The following is a 15,566-nucleotide window of genomic DNA, read 5'->3' on the forward strand; positions in this document are numbered from 1 at the left end:
CTCAGCGCGCCCCGCTATTGGTCGAGTCGCGCCGCGCCTGCTCGGGGAAGGAATCACGTGTATGGATCCACCACAGTCGCGGCGAGCATCCGGTCTTGTTTACTACCAAGGTAGTGTCGGTCTGCTTTACTATCTTCCTCCCTCATATCAATACATGTGCCTGCTTATGTGAAGAGACCACGTGCATTCACAACCATAGTCACGCAAAGCTTTATCCAAATTTGTGCATTAGGTACCTAAGTTTCAATCTGCTCTGCCATCTTCCTACCTTGCTTCCATACGTCTCTTCGTCGCAATCCAAACTGTCACTGCACACTGCCCTCACATACAAGCCCATTGCAGTCCAGTGGCTCTTCCAGAATGCTATTCCATTCCGGGTCACTCCCACCGTCAGACCAGTCTGACAGTGCGTCGAACTCGTCACTAGACATGATAGGTCCTGTGCCTTTCCCTGGAGACCACAAGGATGAGACATACTCTGTATCCAAATGCGATCTGGAGAACACTTCACATGGTGCTTGTGGTCGCTGTATGGTCGTCAGCTCGATCGAGTCTTGATCCTCACACCGTGATGACGTGCCACTGAAGGATCCAGAGCAGTACGACAGAGTATCGAACTCAGCACCAGTCACAACAGTCTGGGCTTGGTTCATTGCCCCTGCTGTGCCAGACGCATCCTCAGTATCAGTATACTGGCACGACGAAGAGAAGGCACTACGATCAGGCCGCAGTGAAAGAGACCCATAGCTGGACACTGATTGCCGACGGGTTGAGAACGCTGCCCAATCCTCCCCATCTGCCGAACTATATCGTCGACAGAATTCATCGTCGCAATCGTCTGATCCCAATGATCCATATGGTCCTCCAGGAAATGGTGCCCAGACTCGCTCCGCCTCGCGCCAGTCCCGTTCCGCCACATCATCCACCTCTGCCCAGGTGATTTCCACTTCACTCCTGTCATCAGCAAAAGCAGCCCCAAGACGTGCTCCGAACATACCTGGCTTATCCAGAGGCAGTCGTTTGATCAATTTCATAGTGGCAATATTGGTCTTAAGGGCTACGCACGCCGCGCTCATGAGTGTTCCGTTAATATACACAAGCAGACCAGAGCCATGGGAAAACTCAGAGGCTCGCATGACGTCAGTGGTGATCGTGAGAGTTGCAGAAACCTTGTGGATCGTCATCAGTGGTATAGATGTGGTGTGCTGATCAGTATTTAGTTCGGCACCCGAGAGGACTGGTGCGAGCGCTGCAACAGCGGTGTAGGGAGAAATGGGTGAGCTTTCCGAGTCACTGGAACATTGTTGTTGTTGACTAGTGTCTGGCTGTGCAAGTATCTGTCGTGTGCGTTCTCGCACTGCGGCAAGTGTTCGCTTGAGTCTGAGCATGATACGATCTTATGGTTGTTATTCTTTTCGTTGCTGGTTATCACTCGGGTCACGTCAGGCAGTATTCCCTATTTAACGTGTGCGCGATAAGATTTTGAGCGGAATTCAGTAATGTCATTTAACGATGTTATTGTGCAAGCACGCGCAGAGCTCTTTCACTTCCTGTCGGTTCACAATGCTAACATGATGCAGTCACATCTGCAGCATTATTCACATCTAACATAGTCAGGCAGGTGGTTTCATCACCGCAGACAGCTACGGATGAACGTGTGCACACTCTTCCGTGCCCAACTATTGCCATTTGGAGATAGCACGCTGCAAATCTTTCGTTGTACGAATTGTGACCGTGAGCTTCCCGTCACTCCTCCTTCTCTCCGTCCACCCATACATCCACCTTCTCATTGTAGAAACACATGTACCCAGCGATCGGCGCACTCTCGTGCGTGGGATATCTGTAATACCATACAAGGTCCTTGTACTCTTTCCCATCCACCACAACATGGTAATAATTCGCCCTGCCCTTGTACGGACACAATGTCTCAGTGTTGCTCTTTCGCAGGTACTCCCACTTAACACTTGTTGGCGGTAGATAATGTCTAGTACGCAGTGTCGTCTCCAGTAGGAACAACGGTGCAGAAGAGTCGGCGAGTATGACGCCGTCAATGCCTACCCTGACACTACGTGTAGAATGCAGGATGTCGATGCGTTTGTAGGGATCCTTTGGATGTCCGTAAACGGGGACATCTTCTTCGAACCACTGATCCATGGCATGGAAATCAATTTTAATGAGATTATTCACAATATTGTTAAAGACGACGACACGAGTCGTCATGCGTTCACCGACCGTGAGAGTCCCAAAGTGAGCGCGATCTCCAGTGCCTTCGATGGCGGCGTGGGCCACTCGCAGATCGGCCGCTTTGAGGAGTGCGGATTTTGGGACATAGAATCTTGCGTGGCGTCAGCTCAGCGTAGGCTGAGGATCAGATAGTACTACTGCGGGAAGTTTGGATGCTCCCATACGTGATAGGCATGGAGTGTATCAACAACGTATCTGCCATTGAACAACGCTCGCACTCTGCGTGGTGTTCGCTCGATTTTGAAAGCGCCTGTAGAGGCAAGCTTTTGCGCCAGTCTTACGAGGCTGCAGTTGCCGAGTCAGTCTGTGTGTAAATTGCTGCGACGGTAACACGGACTCGCTGTTGTTGGCCATAGTGTGATACCTATTAGAGTGTCCTGATCGTTACTTGATGAGTGGCATACAGAGGTCAGACTCGAGTGCAACAGGCGATTCTGCACATATCGAAGTCCTGTCAAGCAGTGATGATGCGTGCTTACCCCGGAATGAGCGGAAGCGGGGTGAAGCCCCACGTTTTCGTCTTGTCTATCTTTGAGCTTGACCTCCATGGAAAAAATGCACCAGAGCAAGTCTGCTGCAACCCGGGCCACAAGCAATGCGAACGTGTTCGCCATTGGTTCAGTTTGATCTTGAAAACGTGACGCACATTTCCGCTTCAATTTTCAGCCCCTCGAAGGGGCGAATCGACTTTACGCTTATACGGACAGTTCGCCGTCGATGAGAATCTGTGAAGGGCAGATATCCAGGTTCGCATTGGATTCTGCGATTGCATAGCCGGAAGACTGACCTGACCGAGCTTTGCACTGTTCCTGCAAATGATGAAAATTTACCATCATGCAGTGAGCCTGATGTTCCTGACGAAGCCCCGTATAGCTGTCCCGCTGTCAATAACGACACTGCAGAATCCTGCAGTGTTCAATACATCTGCAGAACGCTGGATGGTGTGAGGTGGGTCTGTGGCTCATCTCGCATTACGGTAAGGTACGGATTACCGATCGTGATCGATACTTGGCCTGAGGCGTCCAACTCCACACAAGAGGCTTTGACGGCAATAAATCGTGCGGGACCGGTCAGCCCTAGAAACTAGATACAGCGGTAGCGAGTCGGTATGGTTGAAACAGCGAGCTTGTGGCGATTCCGCCGTCTGCTCGCTTGGCAGGGGCAGGCTTGGCAAGCTATCACAGTCAGAAAATAAATTGCAATCGTATGCGCGCGACCAAGGAATAACTGTGACGAGGTAGCCACATGATGTAGCTCATGGGCAGAACATAGCAAATGTGGAGAAACGCGAGAACGGAAGGTTGTAAGGAGGCGTGAGTCACAATAGGCTTAGCCAGAACCTGGCGAGCCAATTCGCTGCTCATCATTCCATCTGGTTGTACAAATCGCATGCTGTGTATTGTCCACGCGACTGCCTCGTGTCTGCAATGTCGTATTGAAAGACCCACGTGATGTCGTCTTTTGCTCCCCTCTCGCCATACGGGACGCCTTGTCCGTTCCCCATTCGCTAGATGTTACCCTCCCAAACGTCGACATGCTGACGGCATCCACATCGACTTCTCGGCAGTGAGGGCCAAGTACGCCGCGATCCTGCCTGCCCAGCCAAGTAAGAGCGCGACGCTCGTGTTCCTTCGTCGCACGAGCGCAATTTGTTCACCGCGGAACTCTGCTTCTCACGCCAGGTAACCAGGCCGGGTTATTGTTTCAGAAGCATCCCAGCACGACTGTTGTCGCGTTGCGCGGTCTTGTCTGATATCTACTTACTGAACCCGGGAAGCGACCTTCGGGTGCGTGCATATGCAAGTAGACAAGGATTTTCTGGCCCTGTGCGGCTTCCTGCGCTTCTGAGCGTTGCTGAGGCCCAACAGCGTCATCGCTTCCAGCGGGAGTGCTGGAAGTAGCCCCCAGCACCCTTATTACCCGAAGGAAGGCTTGCTCCACATGTACAGGAACGAAACATCGCATTCAGGGGCCTTGCATCCTTAACCGAATTGGCGTCAACTGTCAGCAGCCCCTAAACTCAACATGGCCAAAAAGAACGATAGATCGACGCTTGCCCAGGCACTACGCGGCTCTAAATAGAAGCATGTCTTCCCGAACTACCAGGGCCGCTTTGCGAAAGGCTTGCACGCCCAGTAAACTAGGCAAATTTCGCCTGTGTCATGGCTGATCCCCCTGTACCGCCGACGGATATATCTTCTGTGCAGCCCGCGGGTGGTGCTTCTGTACGAGTTATCGTCCTGATCAACCTCGTCGATTCGTAGAGTTTCGACACTCCGACTTGGAAGTCTTCGGCTTCCGTACATTCGTTCCCCATACTTTCGCTATATCGCGACTAATATGCGTTCCTCAATCCTAATTGGCCTTGCGGCTGGCTTTGCCAGCCAGGCCTATGCTGCATGCAGCTCCGCTTTGAAGATCGATGACTTCTCCAAATACTCCACCAACACCAACAGTCTGAACTCGTGGACTAGCGGTATGCTATCATTGCTTTTTCCACGACCTGCCCACTGACGATACTAGACGATGGTTCCATGACATCAATTTCCGCCGCCAGCGGTGTACTTTCGTTCAAACCCAAGTCCGGCTCGTACTTCTACGAGACGTTCGAGTGCCAGGCCGCTACTAGCAACAACTACAACTCCATTCAGTTCACCATTAAAGGCGTTTCTGGGGGTTCTGGTACCTTGGAGATCCAGACTAAGTCGGCCTGCTCGGCCTCTGCATACACCTCGTACTATACATCGTTCACCGGCTTGACTGGTAACTCTCAGACCGTCACCATCCCTCTGAGCCAGTTCGCAGGTGCCAACGGTAATGCAATCACCGGCTTTGTCTGGTCCGGATTCTCTTCGACCACTGCCACTTGGCAGTTGAGCAACATCCAGCTCGGCTGCGGCGGCGCCACTGGGGGTTCCGGTTCCACCACTGCTGTCAGCTCTACCGTCCGTCCCAGTACTGCTTCCACTGTTTCGGCCAGCCGCACCACCCTTGCGACCTCCGCTGCTCCCACCGGAACCTGCGCTGCAACCCTCATCGATGACTGGACATCGCAGTCACGTCTCACCTTCATGTTCTACAATGCTATGAACTTGGCCTCTTCCTCTGATGGCACCATGACTTCCCTCACCGTTGGCAAGCCCTCCAAGAACCGCGTCGAGATCGTTTCCAAGGATACCAGCTCGTACTTCTACTCCCAATTTGGCTGCTTCAACGCCAAGTCCAAGGGCCACACTGGCATCTCCCTCCGCATCAAGGCACCTGCAGGAACCACACTTTCCATCGAACTTGACTCCTCGAGCAGCTGCGACCCGACCGCTGCGCAGGCTTTTACACAAACGTCGACTGAGCTTGGTTGGACCTTTGACGGCACAGAGAAGTTGTACACCATTCCGTTCGCCAAGTACAATGGACTCGACACCACAAAGCTTACCACCATCCTTTTCTCTGCCATCACCAAGACTGTTTCTTTCGGTCCCATGGCTTTCTACTGCGGTAACACTGGCGAGTACATCGTCACCACCACCGAGCCTAACTCCGCCCCTACTGCTACCGTCGCTGCTCCCTCTGGCACTGCCGCTGCGTATGTCATTGACAGGTTCGCGAGTGCTGCCAGCAATGCGCAGGGTTTCTGGCACGGAGGTGATGATGGCATGACCTTGACTTACAGTGGCGGACTGACAATCAAGTCTACTGACGCTGACTACTCTTTCTACACTCAGGTCTCTGGATCCTGCAGCGACTTCAGCAAATACAAGGGCTCTTACCTCCACATTGCGTACACTGGTAGCACCAAGTTCACGGTCGCCTTCCAGCAGCACAACAGTGCGTGCAACTCCGAGATCGCCCCGTACCCCGCCACCTGGGACTCCGTCGAGGCCTCGCGTTATGCTAAGAACGGTCACATTTACATCCCCATCAGCCACTTCAACATCGATCTGACGAAGGCGATCGGATTTGCGCTCAAGGGTTTCTACAGCCAGGACACCGTCAAACTGACTGTTATGGAGATCGTTCCTTCCGTTCCTGCTGGCACCACCATTCCCAACGATGAGGAGTCTGGCGACCTTGTCTTTGCTTGCAAGCGCCCCAACTCTTTTGCTTTCGCTATCGACGATGGTATCCCAGATCTCGCTCAAGAAGTCCTCAAGATCATCCGCGAGGAGAACATCAAAGTCACCTTCTTCACAGTTGGCGCTCCCCTTCTCGACCAGACCACGAACCTGACAAACGTCTACAAGGAGATGCAGGCAGCTGGCCACCAGCTCGCGCTTCACTCCTTCACCCACCCAAAGATGGAGGGTCTTCCTGATTACGGCTCCATCGACTGGGAGTACAACGAGGACATCAAGGCTATGAAGAGCCAGTTCAACCTTGACACCTCCTACTTCCGCCCTCCCTTCGGCAACGAGGGTGCTCGTATGCGTTCGCGTCTCGCAAAGGCTGTCGGCCGCAAGCCTACTATCACCAACTGGTCCGTCGATGTTGAGGACTGGTTGTGGGCTGAGACCGATACCCCTGAGCAGCAGATGACCGCTTTCCAGCGTGACGTCAACAAGGGCGGCAACTTGGTCGTTCTCCATTACCTCTACCCCTCGACTGTTAGCTATCTGAGGCAGTTTATTCAGATCGCTAAGGCTACTGGCAAGCAGCTGATGCGTGTCGACCAGTGCATGATGGACCCCAACGCTCCTCCTCTATAAATTAGCCAACTGAATTGTTCTGGCTGTTGGAGATGAGAAAGGTGTGGTGGTGAGAAGGCATTCCAAGAAATCTTTGTTAGCGAGAATAGTTGCTAGGATTTCTTAATCATAATGTGTGTCAATGAACAAGCTACTCAACGAACGTCCTCAACTACCATTGACTAGGGTGATATCTTGTCCTTCGCATAGGCGCACTTACATTTAATTCGCCGATGAAATAGCTCAACAGGAGGAAATGGACACCAAACAATGCGCGCAGCATCTTAGTCGACAAGAGATATGTAGTCATGGTGTGGTCATCTCAACGAAACTGTGCTTGTTGTTGAGAACGATAGTACCCTCAAATGCTCAGACTACCCTGGAGAAGTAGATTTCTAGAGCTGAAGCCAACATAGACATCGATAGGACCGGTTGGTAGCGTCCATTGCTGTGCAGTAGTATCCCAGTAGCTCAGATCACGTCGAGTGAGCGGGAACTGGAGCGTGCCAGATGTACCAGCACTCAGGGCAATCTTTTCGAATCCTCGCAGGCTACGAACAGGTGCATCAGCCTCGTCTGGGTACGAGAGATACAGCTGAGGGACGGTAGCGCCAGAGATAGAGCCAGTGTTACTGACAGAGACGCTGACCGTAGCGAGTGTTGCCCATAACTCTACGTTGCCACCTGGTTGGATCGGGGCAGCTGAATTGGGCGTCCTTGAGACATTGCCAGCACTCATGTTAATCTGTAAGTTGGACATGTTGAACGATGTGTAGCTCAGTCCAAATCCAAATTCGAAGGCTACGCTGGCGTTCCGTGCATCAAATTCTTTGTAGTCGATGAGGTTCCCTTCAATGAAGTCTGCTTGCCAGGCATCGGGGTCAATAGTAGTTGCCAATTCTGTGCTATTCAGAAGATTTTTGGCGTAGTCGGTTTCCTCATTCGCAATCGTGTACGGAAGTCTACCAGAAGGGTCTACTTCACCCCATAATATGTCAGCGATAGAGTTACCAGACTCCTGTCCGGGCATGTGCGCGACGAGAATGGCAGTAACGTTGGGATTGTTGCGCCATGGCATGGTGTTCGGTGCTGCGCCGTGAAGCACTACAACAGTGTTGTTGCAGATCGCAGCAGTCTGATTGACGACAGTTGTAGAGTTCCACTCTGCAATCAGCGTTGATCGATCGTCTCCCTCACTCGCCCAGGACTTCAAGAACACAATGCAGACGTCTGGTGGTACAGGTGCAAGGGCAGCAAGACCACCTTGCACAATGTACTCGTTGTCGGTGATGTACTGGACGATGGCTCCATAAGATCGACCGCGGGCCTTGATAGCCTCCAGAGGCGATACAACGTAGGGAAAGCGACCCGTGCCTGATCCTCCACCGACAGCGAGTGTACCAATGTTATAGTCACCGTCCAATAAGCTCGTGCCGCTAAGGACCAGTGAGTATTGGCCTTTCGTAAAGTCGGCTGCGTCGTTGCCAAACACACCGATGTTGTTTGGGTTTCCCAACGGCAAGGTACCGTTTGTGTTCTTCAGCAATACGGTACCGGCTGCTCCAAGATCGCGGATCAGTTGTGCGTGCTGCTCCTGACGAACATCGACGATAGGGCCACTGGTATAGTTGAATGCGTACGGCCCAGGCCCAAAGAATCCAATCTTTGAAGTATATCCGTCGATGGCTGGGAAGCCCACGTCTTGGTTCAAGTGGAAGTACGGTGTCATGATCCTCAGGACCATATCATCAACTCGTTCCACTGAAAGAGAGCCATTGTTGACAGCGCTGGTGACATTGCCACCAAAAAATGACGGAGTGGGACTGAAGAACCCAATACCCCCTGGCATGTTCATGTCCAGACCACCCTCAATAGAAGCAACACCAGAGTGAGTTGCAAGCCAATCGCTAACCACGTAGCCCTGGAAGCCTAGCTCTTCCTTCAGCAACCCATTTAGGATCTTACTATTCTGGCAACCTGTTGATGTGAGCTGATAGTCCTATTTGTAGCCCAGGTTTGGCTACAACCAAATATCCGACAACGACCAGACGAAACGGCCCTATAGAAGTTGCTAGATATTTGCATGTTGCCAAAGCTGTCTTGACTGTGGGACAACGTACCATAGCTACCGTTGATTCGGTTGTACGAGCACATGACTGAGGCTGTTCCAGCACGGACTGCGTTCGCAAAAGGCCAAAGATAGGTCTCGTGCATAGTCTTGTCATCAAGATTAGAGCTGAGGGCCTCGATTGTGGTTCCGTTTATTGTCGAAGGATTCCGTTGAATCTCTTGTTCGTTGGCTGGACAAGTCAGGGCACAGTCAACGGAGTAGCGTCATTTTACAGACCGATGTAGTGCTTTGTGCAAGATTGAACGCCAGCGCTCTGGATACCCATGACCGACTCTTCAACGAGCACACCAGAGAGATAGGAATCAGGACTGAAGCCTTCCCAGTTCCGTCCACCGTACGGTGAACGTCCCAAAGGGCCGACTACAGGACCAAGGGCAACGTGAGCACCCTTGCCCTTGAACTCCGCACCCATGTAGGCTCCTCGCCTGCGGACTAACGGCCGATCCCATGATGCCGCAGCCGATAATCCTGCAGAGAATACAGAGACATAGATTGCCTGCCGAATGGCAAGCGGACCATCCTGCAGGCAAAGACCAGTGAAGTTGAGTCTTTCAATTGGGCCTATGTTACCAACGCATGGTCCAGAAGTGCCTGTCATAGTGAGCGTTCAAGATCTACAAAGCGAGAAAGCCCAGAGCTGGCAACAAACACATGTTTGTTGGCGAGCGGACCAAGCTCCGTGAACAGTGTCCACGGGCTCTGTGATAGGTCGTTCGTTACTAACATCTGCCTGTAGCCCACACTGGGAAATCCATTGAGATATGACGTACCAGTCACCATCCGAGCCTTCTCTTCTATTGTCAATTCGGCCAAAAAAGCTTTGGCTTTCTCTAGAGCTGCATCCCAGCCTCCAACTCCGCTTATTTGTGGTGATGGGTACACTGGAGGACTTGTTTCATATTGGGTATGATTGATATTGAACTGGGCCGCGATAGTTGCGGCACAACCAAGTAGACTCAATGCTCGTAGCATCTTTGATTCAGGTCAACTAGACACGGCTCAGGATGTCGCTGCTTTAGACCACTTGTGCCATTGCACCCATTTTTATATTCACTACCGATGTCTTACCCCGCATCACCAGGTATTGTGTACGTTCTGGCGTCATGATTGTGCTCGCGCCGGGCGGGGATTCATCTTCCTCCGAAACGTATCACGAGGGCGCTTCGCGTTGAGGCATAGCGGAGTACCTCGGGAGCGACGCGGGTGTATAGAGGACACAAGCGTGGTTTACTGACGCGATGGGACCAAACGCCGGCAGTTGACATTCGTCGAGATCTCAGAGTCGGAACTGGATGCTGGTGGAGGCGTCAAATGGTGTGCGTATAGTGCGTATTCATTGCGCGCTTGGCAGGCATTCATGCAAGCCAGAGAATCTGCTCAGTACCAATGTAGGTTCGTCAGTGTTCACGCTGCCTAGAAAAGACTGGTGTTGAAGACTGGGCGTAAATGCGGGGAACCCTGGGCTGGCACATCTTCGGGAAGGCGCTCGTGTGGCGCCCCGTGTCGATGCTAGCGATGCTAGCGAAGCTAGCGATGCTTGCGATGCTTGCTTTCTCTTCCCTCAATCCTGGTCTACGAGGGTATCTCCCACACGTAGGATCATAAAAATGCGCATATCCCTGATCACTGTGGAGCGAGTTCCTGACGCGATTTCTGATCGAAATGATGCACAAAGGTTCGTTCGCCAACAAAACAGGTGTATGTCTGTTGGCAGGTTCTGTACCTAGCTGAGCCAGTCCTGTCCGGCCCCACTTTTCAGCTATAAAATCGCTTGGCACCGAATGTTGTTCTTGACCAACGTTCCCGCGTCTCGCTGCTGGCGGATGACCAGCACAGAGAAAGACAGTCATTGCAGCACAAAAATCAACATGAACAATCGCAACGCATCAGAGTTGTCTCATATATTTTCTCGCAGGTCTTGCAAACATACTCCAGTCAACGACAGTACATACAAACCTCAATAATAGATATTCCAGGAGCTCAGCTCACTTTCACCGTGAGCTGTAATCTGCGATTGATGAGACCAACCTTGGCCATCTCTATGGCTAGCTTTAGACTGACATGTGCACTTCTCTGTTGCAACTACATAGTTGTGATACCAAAGAGTTTGAATTCCATATTCGCGCAAGAGTGACTCTCACCTTCAGACGTACAATACTATCGCCAACAGGGTCAACTGCCAGGATTCAGTCTTCTGCCACCTCCAAAATCCGGTCCAGGAGTCAATTTCATCACTGGTTCACCATATCGAAGAGGCAGGGCTAGCCGTTCTGCCAGTTTTTTATTCGGCAGTAGCATCCCCGACAGTGTCAAACATAGCAGTGTCGAACTTAATTACAGCAGTGTTGATGTTAACAACGGTAGCGTCGACGTTAACTATGGTTCCCTGCTTTTGTTGGAGAGCCTCAGTAATATCCCCTTCACCTGAGATATATATTTTGCACTCTCACCACCTTGATCAACTACAACAGACGCTATACTTCTAACATAGCCCTTCGAGGAGAGTCAACACTATACCGCCACAAGCAGTTGCTCTTCTGCACAATGAGCCGACCGCATTCGCCGTCTGATGCCAATCAGAACCCAGTCGTCGCTGAAACGACGCTTGAACGTCTTGTCCTTTCCGCCAGCACGCCGCAAGTCGAAGAGATCGTAGAGCTCAAGCGCGCTAACGAGGTGCTCAAAGCTGAAAGAGATGCAGCCGTAGCGCGAGCAACAAAGCCCTACACAGATGTGACGCACGCAAATCATGACGCCGACCGATCAGTCACCAGCGAAAGACACAGCGATCAGATGAAGACTTCTATGCTCATCAACAATTACAAAATGACCGCTGAGCACCTCAAATTGTCTCTCGCACAGGCGCAACAGACCGAAATCTGTGATGAGCATTTAAAGATACTGGAGAACGCCAACGCTGCAGTTGAAGCTGCATTTGCGCGACTGGAACAATCTACTGCCCAGACACATACCCAGGCGCAGAATACCATCCAAGCGCTCCCAAATGGCACTGAACCCCAGAAAGCGCAAGGCACGTTGGAGGCGCACGGAATTTGCGACCAACGCCTCGCCGAACTGAAGGACAAGATGAACGAAAATTCGCTCAAAGCCGACGAGAGGGTATTGCAGATCCAGAAATCACTTCAATCCGTCACGGATGAGAACAAAGGGCTCAGGAAACAGCTCCAAAAAACTTCGGAGACGTTAGAGTGGTACAAAGCGCACTCGAAGCGCCTAGTCGCGCAGAGTGGAGGTACGCAGAGTTCACAAGTAGCTACAGGCATTCATGCCAGTTTTCCGGTGCAGTCTCAACGCGGTTCTGTACCAGCAAAGACACCTACCAAGCGTAGGAGGTCCAGCACAGAGTGTGCCACTCCGGTCGAACGCCTGAATAATTACTCTACGCCGCGCAGGTCAGCGTTTTCGGGTGGCCGTAGTCCAGCACCCATGACAGGCTCCGTAGGAGGAGAACACCGATTTCCACATCATTCTATGACACCAACTCGACAGAGCTCAAATGTTCATCGTTATCAGCACGCGAACATGTACCCAGGCCCCATTCAGCCATACAGTCAACCCCAGGCTCAAACACAGCCGCCGTTCCCGTTTTTTGGGAGCCCTCAATACCATCAGTATTTCATGAAATTCTTTGAACAGACGAATTTATTGAGATCAAACTCCGGTCTGCCTCCAGCGAGTCCCGAAGACGTTGTACCACTCTTCAACGATGTCATCGCTCGAAGATCCCACCAACAGGAATTGCATGGAGTACCTTACCCTGGTGGCGGTGTACCGATGCTACCAAACCACCCAGGAGCTGGAACTCATCCTTTCAGCCAGGGAGGGAACATGCAAGGACGGTTCTACACACCATCTCTGTCTCCGTTGGCACCATTCGACCTCGAAAATCCACAGTCATTGACGGCGCTCCCTTCACTGTCCAGTGGACAAAACGGATTTCAATACCAGCAAATGCAGCACCAGTTCCAGGGCCAATCTATATACCCTCAAAGCGGCGCGCAGCACAATGTCCAGCCTTCCGGGCTTCTCAATGGCTTCGACTATTCAAGCCTTCCCGACATCTCCAGCATTGGTGACGACGCTGGAGACGATGGCGTTGGTAATGCGGACGCTGGACTTGCGTAGATTTGGGAACTTTAGGGAGTATTCGCCGGTTTGATCAGAAAGTGATCATGAACTTAGAATGATCGATGACGCGTAGGTTGTTCTGGGTGGCAAGTTTCGGTATGATGAATTGTTATCAAGGAGATCGTTAGATTTTCCATTATGCTTTCCTTCCTCTACAATGTTTGATTTGGCGGCTTTAGCATACGAGATCTTCGTCTCTGAGGACTTTGACATGTGTCACTCTATATTTGAGAAGCATGGCATGCGACACTTCATTGTAATTCATCACAAAAGTATCTTCCACAACTGCCGACTTTCTCATGAATGCCAGGCTCTGTCACATTTGAAGAATATCCAAAACAGTAGACCAGGCACTGAGCTCCCCGTTTTCGATCTCTGAAGTCACCCACAAAGGGTGAGGGCATCGACCGTAATATCCTAAACATGCGCTGAAGTGTGATCTCCAATCCCAAAGTGACTGGATTTGTGCCCGACATGCCGTAAGAACGATCTACCAATGAGCTGTCGCCTAGTTCATCCCTCCACAGGAGATGTACTTAACTTTCTTCGCGAACGTGTCCATGGTTCTAGGCTTCTCGCACATCATCATGCCGTCGACGAAGATATCCGTCTCGGCATTACCAGTGCAAGACCTAGCATACCATCAGCCCCAACCACGTTGCAGATATAATGGGGGAACTTACGTCCAGAGAGAACAGAAGCACTTGGCGACGTAGATGGACTGCACTTTGCCACTGAGCTGCATGCAGGTGCCCTGGCCAAAGGTGACGTACTGACCGCTTTCGAACGTCACGACGCCGCAGTTGCCTTCGCCAGCGGGGCAGGCGATGGGGCTCTTGAAGCTGTGGGTTTCGAGCATGGAGGCGAACGCGGTGGTGGGGAAGTTGAGAGACTCGATCTTCACGCCGCTGGTGGGCATGGCGATGACGGCGGCTAGCATGGAGAGGACGATGGCGAAAGTGATATTGAAGCGCATTTTGGTAGGTGGTGACAATGTCGGAGTTACTTTGTAGGATTGGTTATTGCGAAGGTAAAGTCAGGGAGGATGAGCTGAGTAAGTTTTGTATGAGTCTGTGTTTGTGACTAAGAAGTGAAAAGCCGTGAGTCCGGACTTGGGTATGAAAAAGATTTGCAGCTGCCGAGTCCGTTTGCTCTTGCGTAATCAAGCGGGCGCCCTTCACTCACTTGATCGCATCTAGTGCACAACAACAGCTGGTGTCATTGTCACTAATTTCGTCCAGCAGCAACTTCATCCAAGTCTTCTAGTCGAGCATCGGAGCTGCAGACTGTACTGTCCTAACAATGTCAGAAAACCATTCGGCTCCCTACCCTCCGCCAGACTTTCACCCAGCATGGGCTCCTCCACCTGCTCCCGCACCACATCCAGTGGTTTCACGATCTCACCTCGACCCACGCGGTCCACCGGCCCAAGATACCGACTTCCTCATCATCGGCTTGTTCGCTCTCCGCCTGGCGCGAACGCTCATTCAGTCTCTCGACCACTATCCCGAGCGGATTGATGACATTGAATGGGTAGAGTACTTCCTCGGACCCTACGATGTCGCGTATGATCTGGCGAAGGTAACGGGGTCTGCGAAACAGGCCTACTTGGACACATACCCGAGGATCGCAGGCAGGATGAAGGCGCAGCGGAAGTACCCACTGTGCTTTATGGCGCTGAATCCCGTGACACAGCAGCGTGAAGAAGCACTGAACGGGCGAGGCGGCTTGACTGATGGTGGGTCGACTCCTACTCATGGAGTAGCCAAGCTGACTCGTCATTGTAGTTCAACGGTTGGAAATCATCAACTTTGCTGATGCGGCGAGAGAGTGGGGATCAACCGTGCATGTTCCGGAGAGAGAGGCGAAGCGCATGCTGGAGTTGGCGGACCAGAGACGTGTTGCTGATCTCACGAAGCGTCCCGATGTCGAGGTTGGGCCTCCTGCTGCCAGCCATGTTCATGTGAATAACAGCCCTTTCGACTTTGGCAGAGGCTAGAGCAAGGCGGTTAGATCGAGGTTGTGGGACTTGGATGAGGACACATGACGTTTTTGTCAAATACTACCTGGCATTGAAGCTCACGAGTCGACACTAGCAAATAGCAAGTGCACTGAGGCTATGTGATATCCCAGTCTTTTGAATATACCAATCTCGTCACCCCGCGACACAATGCTCGCGCGACTGTTCCGTGGCTAGATCTATGCCTCCGATCCTGGTAGATATATGTCTCAGATCCTGGTGGATCTATGCCTCAGCCTGCTGTATCTATGTCCTCAAAAAAGGGCCTTCGCCGCCAACGCCAAACCATGCACGTCGTACATCGCTCACAATGCCATCGTCTTCACGCTCTCCTCTAGTT

At 51.9% G+C, this 15,566-nt stretch overlaps 7 protein-coding genes across 7 annotated transcripts; 3 read left to right on the forward strand and 4 right to left on the reverse strand.

The window, feature by feature from the left end:
- Positions 1 to 122: 122 nt before the first annotated feature.
- On the reverse strand, positions 123 to 1,439 carry C7974DRAFT_455128 (uncharacterized protein). Its single transcript, XM_046145951.1, has one exon. It carries the CDS (start codon positions 1,386 to 1,388, stop codon positions 306 to 308), a length of 1,083 nt encoding a protein of 360 aa, XP_045996004.1. The 5' UTR covers positions 1,389 to 1,439; the 3' UTR covers positions 123 to 305.
- A 79-nt stretch (positions 1,440 to 1,518) lies between these two features.
- On the reverse strand, positions 1,519 to 3,064 carry C7974DRAFT_196519 (uncharacterized protein). The gene is made up of 4 exons (XM_046136704.1): positions 2,724 to 3,064; positions 2,582 to 2,621; positions 2,383 to 2,529; positions 1,519 to 2,335 (listed from the first exon to the last, which is right to left on the reverse strand). Exons 2-4 carry the CDS (start codon positions 2,596 to 2,598, stop codon positions 1,747 to 1,749), a joined length of 753 nt encoding a protein of 250 aa, XP_045996005.1. The 5' UTR covers positions 2,599 to 2,621; positions 2,724 to 3,064; the 3' UTR covers positions 1,519 to 1,746.
- A 1,333-nt stretch (positions 3,065 to 4,397) lies between these two features.
- Positions 4,398 to 7,117, forward strand: C7974DRAFT_196524 (glycosyl hydrolase). The gene is made up of 2 exons (XM_046136705.1): positions 4,398 to 4,720; positions 4,768 to 7,117. Exons 1-2 carry the CDS (start codon positions 4,585 to 4,587, stop codon positions 6,945 to 6,947), a joined length of 2,316 nt encoding a protein of 771 aa, XP_045996006.1. The 5' UTR covers positions 4,398 to 4,584; the 3' UTR covers positions 6,948 to 7,117.
- C7974DRAFT_196553 (glycosyl hydrolase family 3 N terminal domain-containing protein) lies at positions 7,118 to 10,054 on the reverse strand. The gene is made up of 3 exons (XM_046136706.1): positions 9,274 to 10,054; positions 9,047 to 9,226; positions 7,118 to 8,903 (listed from the first exon to the last, which is right to left on the reverse strand). Exons 1-3 carry the CDS (start codon positions 9,653 to 9,655, stop codon positions 7,288 to 7,290), a joined length of 2,178 nt encoding a protein of 725 aa, XP_045996007.1. The 5' UTR covers positions 9,656 to 10,054; the 3' UTR covers positions 7,118 to 7,287.
- Positions 10,055 to 11,601: 1,547 nt separating this feature from the next.
- Positions 11,602 to 13,203, forward strand: C7974DRAFT_413755 (uncharacterized protein; the record flags this gene model as incomplete). Its single annotated transcript, XM_046143754.1, has 1 exon — positions 11,602 to 13,203. The coding sequence occupies one exon, from the start codon at positions 11,602 to 11,604 to the stop codon at positions 13,201 to 13,203; it is 1,602 nt and encodes a 533-aa protein (XP_045996008.1).
- Positions 13,204 to 13,553: 350 nt separating this feature from the next.
- On the reverse strand, positions 13,554 to 14,182 carry C7974DRAFT_424928 (uncharacterized protein; the record flags this gene model as incomplete). The annotated part of the gene is made up of 2 exons (XM_046144453.1): positions 13,554 to 13,838; positions 13,890 to 14,182. 2 exons carry the CDS (start codon positions 14,180 to 14,182, stop codon positions 13,715 to 13,717), a joined length of 417 nt encoding a protein of 138 aa, XP_045996009.1. The 3' UTR covers positions 13,554 to 13,714.
- A 67-nt stretch (positions 14,183 to 14,249) lies between these two features.
- Positions 14,250 to 15,205, forward strand: C7974DRAFT_455144 (uncharacterized protein; the record flags this gene model as incomplete). The annotated part of the gene is made up of 2 exons (XM_046145952.1): positions 14,250 to 14,944; positions 14,994 to 15,205. Exons 1-2 carry the CDS (start codon positions 14,509 to 14,511, stop codon positions 15,203 to 15,205), a joined length of 648 nt encoding a protein of 215 aa, XP_045996010.1. The 5' UTR covers positions 14,250 to 14,508.
- Between the last annotated feature and the right edge of the window lie 361 nt (positions 15,206 to 15,566).

The sequence above is a fragment of the Boeremia exigua genome (genome assembly GCF_020726555.1).
Source record: "Boeremia exigua strain MPI-SDFR-AT-0100 chromosome Unknown C7974scaffold_7, whole genome shotgun sequence".
Lineage (NCBI taxonomy): Eukaryota > Fungi > Ascomycota > Dothideomycetes > Pleosporales > Didymellaceae > Boeremia > Boeremia exigua.

Coding starts and splice junctions, on each gene's coding strand:
- C7974DRAFT_196519 (XM_046136704.1), bottom strand. Junction 2,336..2,382: donor GAGCATCCAAACTTCCCGCA/GTAGTACTATCT, acceptor ACGCCACGCAAG/ATTCTATGTCCCAAAATCCG.
- C7974DRAFT_196553 (XM_046136706.1), bottom strand. CDS start 9,655: ATGACAGGCACTTCTGGACCATGCGTTGGTAACATAGGCCCAATTGAA. Junction 9,227..9,273: donor TTGCACAAAGCACTACATCG/GTCTGTAAAATG, acceptor TGACTTGTCCAG/CCAACGAACAAGAGATTCAA. Junction 8,904..9,046: donor CCGAATCAACGGTAGCTATG/GTACGTTGTCCC, acceptor TCACATCAACAG/GTTGCCAGAATAGTAAGATC.
- C7974DRAFT_455128 (XM_046145951.1), bottom strand. CDS start 1,388: ATGCTCAGACTCAAGCGAACACTTGCCGCAGTGCGAGAACGCACACGA.
- C7974DRAFT_196524 (XM_046136705.1), top strand. CDS start 4,585: ATGCGTTCCTCAATCCTAATTGGCCTTGCGGCTGGCTTTGCCAGCCAG. Junction 4,721..4,767: donor TCTGAACTCGTGGACTAGCG/GTATGCTATCAT, acceptor TGACGATACTAG/ACGATGGTTCCATGACATCA.